General features: G+C 42.7%; 1 protein-coding gene across 1 annotated transcript in view; it reads right to left on the reverse strand.

Annotated features, from left to right (window-relative positions):
• Positions 1-12999, reverse strand: part of Msh3 (mutS homolog 3) — a 184198-nt gene that overhangs the window by 114018 nt on the left and 57181 nt on the right. Inside the window, exons 9-10 of the mRNA XM_045134112.1 lie at positions 4918-5030; positions 724-838 (exon numbers count right to left, since the gene is read on the reverse strand). Of these exons, the coding sequence (XP_044990047.1) occupies positions 724-838; positions 4918-5030 (228 nt within the window). The remainder of the gene's footprint in view (positions 1-723; positions 839-4917; positions 5031-12999) is intronic.

Below are 12999 nucleotides of genomic sequence, written 5' to 3' on the forward strand. Positions count from 1 at the left end.
TCAACAATATCAGTGTTGACACTTCCAAAATCGACAGTATCCATTACTCTTGTGAAAAATCCATCTATATTAATAACTGCCCTTTATCTACAATGTTATAACCTATGAAATGAGAACTGAAACCAAGAATATAAAAGGTAATTTTACTAAATACAGTTCTGTAATTAACAATATGTCAAATTGCTATCATGAATACAATTTGATAGAATTCTAGCATTTTAAAGTAATGAATAATTTTTACTATTATTAATCAAAAATTTTTATTATTCTCTTAGCAACAGTATTGTACCCTGCTGGGTATTCTAGCATTAACAGGTAAACTTCTGAGTATAATACCTATCAAACTTGACATATAAAATGTTTTGACTATAACTCTCCAGGCCCTTTTATTTATTTATTTATTTTTTGAGGCAAGCCCAACAAACTGGCCTTTTTTATGTAAATGAGAGAGAGAAAGGAATAGAGAGAGAGAGAGAGAGAGGGAGGGAGGGAGGGAGGGAGGGAGAATTGGCACGCCAGGGGCCCCGCCACTGTAATCAAACTCCAGATGCATGTGACCCTGTGTACAAGTGCAACATTGCACACTTGCATCACTGTGCATCTCTGGCTTACATGGGACCTGGAGAATTGACATGAGCCTTTAGGCTTCACAGGCAGAGCCTTAGCCACTAAGCCTATCTCCAGCCCTTTCTTTTTCTTTACATCTTTTGAGTCAACACTTACTCGGGTTTAGACAGCATCTTCTCCAGGTTAAATTCTTTGAGGTATCTTATGATGGCAGCCAAGGAGCAGACCACAGGCTTCTTTGAGTTGATGATACTAGAGAAACTCTGAGAGTCTGAGAACAGATATATACAAGTCAGCATTATACTATTATTGAAGACAAACTTTAGAGATAAAACTCCTTTTTAGTTAAAATGAACTTATTGTAACTTTACAGGCTTTTATTCACCTGGAAATCTGCCCTGCGAACCTGCAGTGCCGGCATGGCCTATGTTATGAGGGAGCAGGCCCATGTTATGAGGGAGCAGGCCCATGTTATGAGGGAGCAGGGCCCATGTTATGAGGGAGCAGGCCCATGTTATGAGGGAGCAGGCCTATGTTATGAGGGAGCAGGCCCATGTTATGAGGGAGCAGGCCCATGTTATGAGGGAGCAGGCCCATGTTATGAGGGAGCAGGGCCCATGTTATGAGGGAGCAGGCCCTATGTTATGAGGGAGCAGGCCCATGTTATGAGGGAGCAGGCCCTATGTTATGAGGGAGCAGGCCCATGTTATGAGGGAGCAGGCCCATGTTATGAGGGAGCAGGCCCTATGTTATAAGGGAGCAGGCCCATGTTATGAGGGAGCAGTGCCTATGTTATGAGGGAGCAGGGCCCATGTTATGAGGGAGCAGGCCCATGTTATGAGGGAGCAGGCCCATGTTATGAGGGAGCAGTGCCTATGTTATGAGGGAGCAGGCCCTATGTTATGAGGGAGCAGGCCCATGTTATGAGGGAGCAGTGCCTATGTTATGAGGGAGCAGGCCCTATGTTATGAGGGAGCAGGCCCATGTTATGAGGGAGCAGGCCCATGTTATGAGGGAGCAGGCCCTATGTTATGAGGGAGCAGGCCTATGTTATGAGGGAGCAGGCCCATGTTATGAGGGAGCAGGCCCATGTTATGAGGGAGCAGGCCCTATGTTATGAGGGAGCAGGCCCATGTTATGAGGGAGCAGGCCCTATGTTATGAGGGAGCAGGCCTATGTTATGAGGGAGCAGGCCCATGTTATGAGGGAGCAGGGCCATGTTATGAGGGAGCAGGTCCTATGTTATGAGGGAGCAGGCCCATGTTATGAGGGAGCAGGGCCCATGTTATGAGGGAGCAGGCCCATGTTATGAGGGAGCAGGGCCTATGTTATAAGGGAGCAGGCCTATGTTATGAGGGAGCAGGCCTATGTTATGAGGGAGCAGGGCCATGTTATGAGGGAGCAGGGCCATGTTATGAGGGAGCAGGGCCTATGTTATAAGGGAGCAGGCCTATGTTATGAGGGAGGAGGGCCATGTTATGAGGGAACAGGGCCTATGTTATGAGGGAGCAGGCCTATGTTATGAGGGAGCAGGGCCATGTTATGAGGGAGCAGGGCCATGTTATGAGGGAGCAGGGCCCATGTTATGAGGGAGCAGGGCCTATGTTATGAGGGAGCAGGGCCATGTTATGAGGGAGCAGGCCTATGTTATGAGGGAGCAGGGCCATGTTATGAGGGAGCAGGGCCTATGTTATGAGGGAGCAGGGCCTATGTTATGAGGGAGCAGGCCTATGTTATGAGGGAGCAGGCCCATGTTATGAGGGAGCAGGGCCATGTTATGAGGGAGCAGGCCTATGTTATGAGGGAGCAGGGCCATGTTATGAGGGAGCAGGCCTATGTTATGAGGGAGCAGGCCTATGTTATGAGGGAGCAGGCCTATGTTATGAGGGAGCAGGCCCATGTTATGAGGGAGCAGGCCCATGTTATGAGGGAGCAGGCCCATGTTATGAGGGAGCAGGCCCATGTTATGAGGGAGCAGGCCCATGTTATGAGGGAGCAGGGCCATGTTATGAGGGAGCAGGCCCATGTTATGAGGGAGCAGGGCCATGTTATGAGGGAGCAGGCCCATGTTATGAGGGAGCAGGTCCATGTTATGAGGGAGCAGGCCCATGTTATGAGGGAGCAGGGCCATGTTATGAGGGAGCAGGTCCATGTTATGAGGGAGCAGGCCCATGTTATGAGGGAGCAGGGCCATGTTATGAGGGAACAGGCCCATGTTATGAGGGAGCAGGCCCTATGTTATGAGGGAGCAGGGCCTATGTTATGAGGGAGCAGGGCCATGTTATGAGGGAGCAGGGCCATGTTATGAGGGAACAGGCCCATGTTATGATGGAGCAGGCCCTATGTTATGAGGGAGCAGGGCCTATGTTATGAGGGAGCAGGGCCTATGTTATGAGGGAGCAGGGCCTATGTTATGAGGGAGCAGGCCCATGTTATGAGGGAGCAGGCCCATGTTATGAGGGAGCAGGGCCTATGTTATGAGGGAGCAGGGCCTATGTTATGAGGGAGCAGGGCCTATGTTATGAGGGAGCAGGGCCTATGTTATGAGGGAGCAGGGCCTATGTTATGAGGGAGCAGGGCCATGTTATGAGGGAGCAGGCCCATGTTATGAGGGAGCAGGGCCTATGTTATGAGGGAGCAGGGCCATGTTATGAGGGAGCAGGCCCATGTTATGAGGGAGCAGGCCCATGTTATGAGGGAGCAGGCCCATGTTATGTGGGAGCAGGGCCATGTTATGAGGGAACAGGCCCATGTTATGAGGGAGCAGGCCCTATGTTATGAGGGAGCAGGCCCATGTTATGAGGGAGCAGGCCTATGTTATGAGGGAGCAGGCCCATGTTATGAGGGAGCAGGCCCATGTTATGAGGGAGCAGGCCCATGTTATGAGGGAGCAGGGCCATGTTATGAGGGAGCAGGCCCATGTTATGAGGGAGCAGGGCCATGTTATGAGGGAGCAGGCCCATGTTATGAGGGAGCAGGCCCATGTTATGAGGGAGCAGGCCCATGTTATGAGGGAGCAGGCCTATGTTATGAGGGAGCAGGGCCATGTTATGAGGGAGCAGGCCCATGTTATGAGGGAGCAGGCCCATGGTGGAAACCCTGTGGCACCAACGAGCTACAGCTGGGGCGGGTGCCGGCCGTCCTCCCTGAGTACATGGACACTTAGAATCTCGCGGCTGCTTTGCAGAGATTCTCATAAAAGATTCCTAAAGGACATGGAAGTTCTAAGCTAGAGCAACTCATTTGTGCCACGAGTCTTCTTCCCTCTCGTGAATAAGCTGCCCCTGGGGAAAAGAGAGTGGAAGCTCTGTGGTGCTATGGACTGCTACAAGGCCGATGTGATCACAGCTCAGGCCAAAAGGACACACAGCCCTCAGACAGGCTGTTTTCTAATCTGAGGCCCACAGTAATGTATGGTGTCTTGGGATGATGACTTGTGTTTAGTTGTGTCTAATATGACGCCTTGATGCTATTTCATACTTGTATCATAAATGGGATACAGTCTCAGACATTTGGCTAAATTTGGACAAAACACCATGAGATTAAAGAGGATATGGTAACCAGACACTGGTGCCTAGATGAAAGGATATGATAAAAAGACACTGAGGCTGAAGTGGAGTCTAGTGGCTAAAGATGACTATGAAAGCTTTGCAGTTACATAGCAAGGACAAGCTTCCTGCCTATGGGCCTCATGAGGATTAGGCTACAACAAGTTTGTGTCTATTCATCTTCCTGTTCATGAAATTAAAGCTATCAGAAGCTAGACAGGTACACACAAAGGGTACATATAAAACAATGAGAAAATGTGCAGTAAACAAATAATGGTTACCTAACATATTTAGGTCCTGTCCTCAATGTTCTGGTATTTTAATTCTGGCAACCAACCTTCTAAACCAACACTTATCAAACTTTATATAAAGCTGTAAGATACCAATGGGCTATTACTAAAAATGAGGAAAAAGAAAACATGGTCAGTGACTCTTTTCATACAAATCAACAAATCTAAACCAGCAGGTGGCCAAATAGTTACAAATAAAGAGGAAGACATTTCAGTGGCGTCTCGCCATTGGTGCTGGTTTTGATGCTGTTGTTCTGTGCTCATCTGCTAAGATACAGTCTGGCCCGCTTGTCTGAGGGGGCCTAGAACCCAGGCTCCTCCCAACTCAGCCTTCTGAGTGTGGGGTAACCGGCCCGCAGCACCAGGCCCCGCCCAGCAGTGAGGCTCCACACGAGCCCAAGCACGCGGCGTTCTGCCTTTGCTGCGCCACTTCTTTACTGGCACTGCCCACTGGTCACGAGGCTGAAGCCCATACTCATGCCTTCATTACATCTCTTCCATAAAAGGCTTACCTTTGATGTCAGCTACATCTTTGGCATAAAAGTCTGTAACCACCTGGAAAGCATGGCTATATTCAAAGTACATGTTATCCATCCTTTCCACTCGAATTCTGTCATCCCGCATACTGAAAAGAGAACATGAAAATTTCAAAGAATTACCTATGTATTTTGAACTATCTGCATTAAGGCCTCAGTACTGAACAACAAAAATATACTCTTTTGTGTTCCTCATGTTAAAAACAAAGCAAGAGGAAAAAAACAACTAAATTCCTCTGAGGAAAAAAGCTCTCATTTCATACAATACCATATTATAAAAGTAGTATTTCACTTCTACCTACTGGCATTTTCATATCATCTTGTATAATGTGATTATCAAAAAGAAGATCACATTGCAATTAGAGTCAACTGAATTATAAATATTAAGGGAGAAAAACTGAAGAGTATTTAATTGGATTACAGTACTGTTTAGAAATTCCAGCAACAGAATAAAACACTGCGTACTTCATTCTTTGAGGGGAACCTTTGCCTCACTGGTCTTTTGCTAAATCTAGTTTCCCACGATATCCAGTCAAATATGATAAACTCCCTTCAAGTCAGCCCTCACTCTTTAAATCAAAGGACTATATATGCTTGGAAAATGCAAACAAAAGTCTGCATAAATCCTATCATGCATGAGTATTTTCAGTTCCCATTTTTTTCTTCATATTCATTTTCTTCTATTTTAATGGTACTGGAGACTGAATCCAGATCCTCACGAATACTAGACAAGTGCTCTCTCCCTGAGCTATAGCCCTAGCCTGCAATCTCTATTTTTCTTGACTCCACATTCCTTCCTTCTCTTCTTTCCTTCTCGCCTTACTACCATGGCTATCGCTACTCTAAGAGCCTAGATGTATCTTTCCATACGTTTTGCTGTTCATCTCATCAGACATGAGCATAATTATATACTTACAATTATATTTTTCAGTGTACTATAAAAAATGAGGCGACTTTACATCTAATTTTCTACATCATGTTTTCCTCACTAAGTAACAATTCTTGAAAATCTCTCCATATAGTGACCTGTGTACAACTCATTCTTTTCATTGGTTGGAAAATATTTTATAGAATGTAAATTGGCACAATTTCTTAAATTAAAATTTTAGTTGGCATAAAAAGATTTAGGTATTACTCATTCTAGCATTTTTAAACAAGTTTGTTTTTGATTCTTCCCACCCTGCCTCCTATCCCAACCTCCACCAAACCCACCCCACCCCAGAACCTGCCCCTTCTGTGCCTTCCAGTCTCCTCTCGCCACAATTCCATCCCTATAGGCTTTGCCCACATCCGCCATCCTGTGTATACACACTGAGACTACAAGCTAAAATAGATGAATGGATAATAAAAATGTGGCACAATGGAATTCTATGCAGTGCTACAGAGAAATGAAATTCTAAATGCTATAATATATTTGATCATTTCCTTGTGGATTGATAATTTACCTGATACTAACAATTTGTTACATATTATTTTCACACATTTTTTTATAAGAAAATTGACACGCTAAGGCCTCTAGCCATTTTAATCAAACTCCAGATGCATGCACCACCTTGTGTACATGCATCACTTGGTGTGTCTGGCTTACATGGGTTCTGGAGAGTCAAACCTGGGTCCTTAGGCTTCATAGGCAAGCACCTTAACCACTAAGCCATCTCTCTAGCTCATTTTATTTAAAAAAGCTGTAGCCTGCACATGGCCATCATCAATCACATTGATCTTGCACTTTTAGATATAAATACTATCTAGAATGTGATCTGCTTTAATACCTTACAATATATTGCATTATTTCATGCTGTTAATTTTATATGTACTAATTTGTTATACCTACACAATTCGTGTTTGATTCAAATGCTTTATTGATAAAATTTATATAAAGGATACTTTTAATATTAAATGCTTCTAGGTATTTCATTAATTTGTATGTGTTCCAGTAAAAGCTAAGTATTGCTTTTCAAGTTAATTCACTTGAACTTAGTTTTGCAGATAGTGTAAAGTTAGAAATATAATTTGATTTTCCATATGATTATTAATGATCCAAGTACCACTGACAGAACAGTCCACTTTTTCTATCATTTTATGACGCTACCTCCGCTACATATCTAACATCCCTCTAGGAGTCGCCCGGTATCTGATTCGTGATCCTGCTCCACTGGTACTTGCCCATTCCTGATCAGCACCACCGTGTCTTTATATTCACGGCTTACTGGCTGGTGGCAAGGCTCCTACTTTGCTTTTCAATATTGTCTTGTCAATTCTCAGGCCGTTGATTTTCCTTATAAATTTCCAGTTCAAGTTATTTAATTCCACTAAAACTTTACTGGGATTTGGATTGAACATACAGGGAATTGATTTTGAGAGACATGCTTTGACAGAAATATTCATGGATAAACATAGTAAGCCCTATTCGTGTCTTTAATATCTAACAAGGACATCCTGCAATTTTCACCCTGAAGGTTTCCTCCTCCATTGGTGGCACACACCCCTAGTATATACACATTTCTCTCTTACAACTACCTGACGCAGAAACTGTGTGTGTGACCCAGAATCCAGGGATTCTGGTGCACACTAAAGTTAATTGACCTGGCCTACAAACAGAAAGGTAAGAGTGGCTGACATAACAAAACTTGATTACTTGAAAAAGTGTCTATAATTGCTTTGAATACCTGATATGGGTAAATTTAAAGATCTAAGGATATAAAAAGTCTTTATAAACTACAGCTGAACTATGAACATCTGAGTTAAGCTGCTCTCAAGTGTCTCAATTTTCTTCTTTTACTCCCTATGTGCAACCCTTCCTTGGTTTCAACATAAAACGTAAGCTACAATAAGCCTCTGTATTTCTATTTTTAATAAGTTTTCTTCTTAACAAAGAAATTCCATGATCTGGCTTGAGTTCAATTAAAAACCCAAAGTGGTTTATTTTTTGTTTATTTGTTTTCCAAGGTAGGAGCTCATTCTAGCCCAGGAAGACCTGGAACTCACAATGTAGTACCAGGCTGGCCTTAAATTAACAGCACTCCTACTTCTGCCTCCTGAGGGCTGGGATGAAAGACGTGCGCCATCACGTCCAGCCCAATAAAACCAAAATAAACAATCACGAAATACTTATTTATTTTGCTGAAAAACTAAGTTGAAATTCTAAAAGAAAAATTTTCTGCTGGAAGAACAGCTTATTTATGTTTATTTTTATTCACAAAACAAATTAACAAAAACACATAAAATCTCATGTGTGGCCATATGGTGTCCATCAATCAGGCCTCCTCTCTTTAATTTATAATCTAAAGTAACAAACAATGTGAGAGACACACATCACAGACACCAAACAAACAAACAAAAAAACATTCTCACCCTCCTCAGTAGAAATGGACATATTTTATAAATTCAAGATATATTTGCAATATTTTTGCTACTATTCTTTTTTGTTTTTTGTTTTGTTTTGTTTTTCAAGGTAGGGTCTTACTCTAGCCTAGGCTGACCTGGAATTCACTCTGTATTCTCAGAGTGGCCTCAAACTCACAGAGATCCTCCTATCTCTGCCTCCCGAGAGCTGGGATTAAAGACGTGTACCACCACACCTGGCTTGTTACTATTCTTAATAAAGATACTTTACTCAATTTTTATTTATTAAAATATAGTTTACAAAATCATAACTTTGTGGGCTGGAGAGATGGCTTAGTAGTTGATGTACCTGCCTAAGCCTAAGGACCCAAGTTCAATTCCCCAGTACCCACATAAGCCAGATGTACATGGTGGCGCATACAGACAAGAGTTCATTTGCACTGGCTAGTGGCCCTGGTGTGTCCATTCTCTCTCTCTCTCTCTGTCATAAACAAATAAAGATAAAATTAAAACATAACTTTGGTAAACATAAATTGTGCTTAGATTTTTTAATTTACATTTTATTTATTTACTTGAGACAGAGAGAAAAAGGCAGACAGAGAGTGAGATAGTTCGGGCATGCCAGGGCCTCCTATTTCTGAAAATAAGCTCCAAATGCATGTGCCAGCCTGTGCACCCAGCTGTGAGTGGGCAGCAGAGACTCCAACCCTGGCTGTCAGGCCCTACAAACAGGTGCCTCCAACTGCTGAGCCATCTCTACAACCAAACTGCCCTTAGTTTTGTTTATCTTGCCATATCCTTATTTCTCCATAAATTTTGAAAGACACTTCTTTATAACATTTTCTATCGGTAGTTTTTTTTACTTTCAGAGCTTGGACTATGTTATTCCATTCAGTTCCGGTTAAGAATTGTGAAAATTAAATACCAAAACAAATCTTCTGAACAATAAATAAGTGAATGAACTAAGCAGTTCTCAAAAGAATATAGAGGAAAAACAGAAATGCCCAATAAATATTTGAAAAAGTACTCAACATCCTTATCCATCAAAGAAATTAAGTTAAAACTGTCATTAAGGTCTGGAGAGATGGCTTAGTAATTAAGGCGCTTGCCTGCAAAGCCAAAGGACCTAGGTTTGATACCCCAGGAAACACATAAGCCAGATGCACAAGGTGGCACATGCATCTGGAGTTCCCCTTTGCAGCAGCTGGAGGCCCTGGTGAGACCATTCATTCTCTCTTTCCCTCATTCCCTCTTCCTCATATAATTATGTAAATTTTTTTAATCTGTCATCAAGAAAGGAAACGTCAACAAATGTTGGTGAGGATGTAGGGAAAGAGGAGCTCTTAAAACTCTGCTAGTGGGAACGTAAATAGAGAGGGAAGGAGAAAGAAGAAGAGCGGGGAGAAAAGAGAAACAAATTACAGGTGAGAAAAAAGGGGAAGCCATGCACGGTGGCACACACCTTTAATCCCAGCACTCAGGAGGCAAAGGTAGGAGGATTGCCATGAGTTCAAGGCCACCCTGAGACTACATAGTGAATTCCAGGTCAGACTGGACTAGAGTGAGACCCTACCTCGAACAAGTGAGAGAGACAGAGGAAAAGGGGAGTCTTTGAGTGGGAAGAAGAGGATAATAGCATGGAGCAGGAAGAAAGGGAAGGAAACCAGCAATAAATAAGAACAAAGACATATGAATATTCCATAATGAAATCTATTGTATTGTATGTTAACTTAAAAAGAGCCAACAAAAAAGCCAGCCACAACACATCAGATAGTGTTTTTACACTATTTGTATGAAATGTCCAGAATAGGCAAATGTATTGATTGCCACTAAGTAGGTTAGTGGTTGCCTAGAGATGAAGGACTTATATTACCAAATATAAACTCACAGTGCTATACTGGTTGATAACTAGGGGCAATATTGTCTAGTCACAGATTACTGACAACGTCTAGAGAAATTCCAGTTGCCCAAACTGGGGCTACTGCTGTATCTGTAAGACTAGAGACCAGAGATGCTACTACACATTTTTCAATGACCAGGACTGCCAACACACATAGTCACACGTACACGCATGTGTGTGCATCAATAACGAAAGGTCTCACGAAAAAGCCTGGTACAGACAAATTAATGGATAAAAGAGAAGAGAGTGCAGGACGATTGCTACACACACAGTTTCTTCACTGGTGACAAAGGGAACTCTACAGTGAGGTAAAAGACAGTCTTCTTAACACGTGAAGAAAGTGAAATCTACCTGTATCATACTCAAAACTCAATACTGCACATGCTTGAGATCTAACCATGAATGGGAAATCAATGTCTAGAAGAAATACACAGGAATATATTTATGATATCAAGGTAGGCAAAGAATTAAGACAAAAGTAGAGTGAACTATACAGGTAAGCACCAATAAAGCAGATCACATTAAGATAAAGAATTTAATTCAAAAAATAACACAAATAAGGTAAAGCATGCAAAATAAAGAAAATAGCCAGGTGTGGTGTCACATGCCTTTAATCCCAGCACTCAGCAGAAAGAGGTAGGAGGATTACAGTGAGCTCAAGGCCACCCTGAGACTACAGAATGAATTCCAGGTCAGCCTGGGCTAAAGTAAGACCCTACCTTGAAAAAAAAAAAAAAGAAAAAAAACCCTGACAATGCTACAAATTAAAAAAAAAAAAAGGCAACAGCAATAACAAACATATTCCACAAATTCGCTCATATCCAGAACATAAACAGAATATCTATAAATTAATAAAATACAGGCAATCCAGTAAAACAGATATATTAGTTTAGGATAGATTCTTTCAGCAATGGGAAAAGGTTTCTTGTCATTTCATTGGTGTTTGGTTTTGAGGCAGGATCTTACTCTAGCCAAGAATGACCTAGAGCTATGTAGTCCAGACTGGCTCTGAACTCACAGCAATTCTCCTAGCTCAGCCTCTCAAGTACTGGAATTACAGTTATGAGACATGGTACCCAGCTGGGAAGAGGGTTGTAATCAAGAAAGAAATCATTCTGGAAATGGTATGTAACATACTACTCACTATGATAAAATTCCAATCAGGAGAAGCTGAAGTGTTACATGGACTCTGTGAAGGAGGGCAACGACAAACGCAAGCTCTCAAGGAAGCTTATCAAGCATGCTTAGAGGTGCTTCCTGACCCAGGTGCCAATTACGCGGAGGTGTTCTCGACTGGAAAATTCCCTTAAGTATACACCTGTGATCTGTGCACCATTCAATAAAAACGTTCCCACAAAAAGACACAGGTGTCAGGTACTCTAAGAGATACTAGACATGAAATAACAAATCCAAATGAACTTCCATTTAGAGCGCTAATTAAACGAGTTATTTTTAAAATTAAAAATCAACTTTAAAGTTAGAAATTAATCAAGCAGAAAAATATCCCTAAATAAAAATTTACTGAGGAATTCAAAATAGAAAAATATATAAGGCAGCTGAAAGTTACATGTCAGATAAAAAGTTGTTTTCATTAATAAACATGATCCTAAATTCTACATAATACTTTCAAATATTCAGCCATTTCTATCAATTACTCTAATGGCTCATAATAATAAAATGTTGATATTTAAAAGTGTTCAACAGTGCTGGCATGGTCATACCTATAGTCCCAGCACTTAGAAGGCTGAGGCAAAAGGACTACCAAAAGTTCAAGACTAACCTGGGCTACACAGTGAGTACAAAACCAGCCTGGAACACATAACAAAGCCCAGTTTCAAAAAAGTAAAAATAAATACATAAAATTAATTAATACAAATTCAGGTAACATAGTTCAATGAGGCGGAGCACTTTCATAGCACAAGACCCTGGGTTTGATTCCCTGCAAATAAAAAGCCAAACTCAGCCGACATCTGTGTAGAGCTGCCACGTGGTGCCCTGCAAGCCCTGCCCTGAGCTGCAACTTGAGAGAGAACGCCGCACTTGTCCCGCACGACCCCCCAGGACCAAACGACCAGGGAAAGAGCTTCCATGTAGCATATTCAAAATTCTCTGATGAAACATGCACAACCTCAACCTCTGTACAGCTGAAGTAAAAAACAACAGTAAAAATAATAATATTTTTAAGTAATTGTTGTGTAGTGATCTGCCCCCATCCCTCTCTAGCTTCATTTTCATCTGCCCTCCCTCTCATTTCTACATTCCTTCTGTTTGATCACACAGACCTTTGGGCTGTTCCTTAGACATGGCAGACAAGGCCTCCCTCAGGGCCTGTGCACTGATGTTCCTCTTCCCAGACTCTCTCCTCCAGGCCAAACTCACCTACATCAGGCGTCCATTCAGAGTTGCCTTGTAAAGAAGCCCACCCATGACTGCCACATGTGAATCAGCAATCCTCACTGGGATCCAAGAGGACAGCAGTGGTCCTCACCAGGATCCATGAGAACAGCAGCAGTCCTCACCAGGATCAGGGATCCAAGAGGACAGCAGCGGTCCTCACCAGGATCCATGAGAACAGCAGTGGTCCTCACTGGGATCCATGAGAACAGCAGCGGTCCTCACCGGGATCCAAGAGGACAGTAGCGGTCCTCACCAGGATCCATGAGGACAGCAGCGGTCCTCACCAGGATCCATGAGGACAGCAGCGGTCCTCACCAGGATCTGGGATCCAAGAGGACAGCAGCGGTCCTCACCGGGAACCAAGAGGACAGCAGCAGTCCTTACCAGGATCCGGGATCCAAGAGGACAGCAGCGGTCCT

Source organism: Jaculus jaculus, chromosome 14 (assembly GCF_020740685.1).
Source record: "Jaculus jaculus isolate mJacJac1 chromosome 14, mJacJac1.mat.Y.cur, whole genome shotgun sequence".
NCBI lineage: Eukaryota > Metazoa > Chordata > Mammalia > Rodentia > Dipodidae > Jaculus > Jaculus jaculus.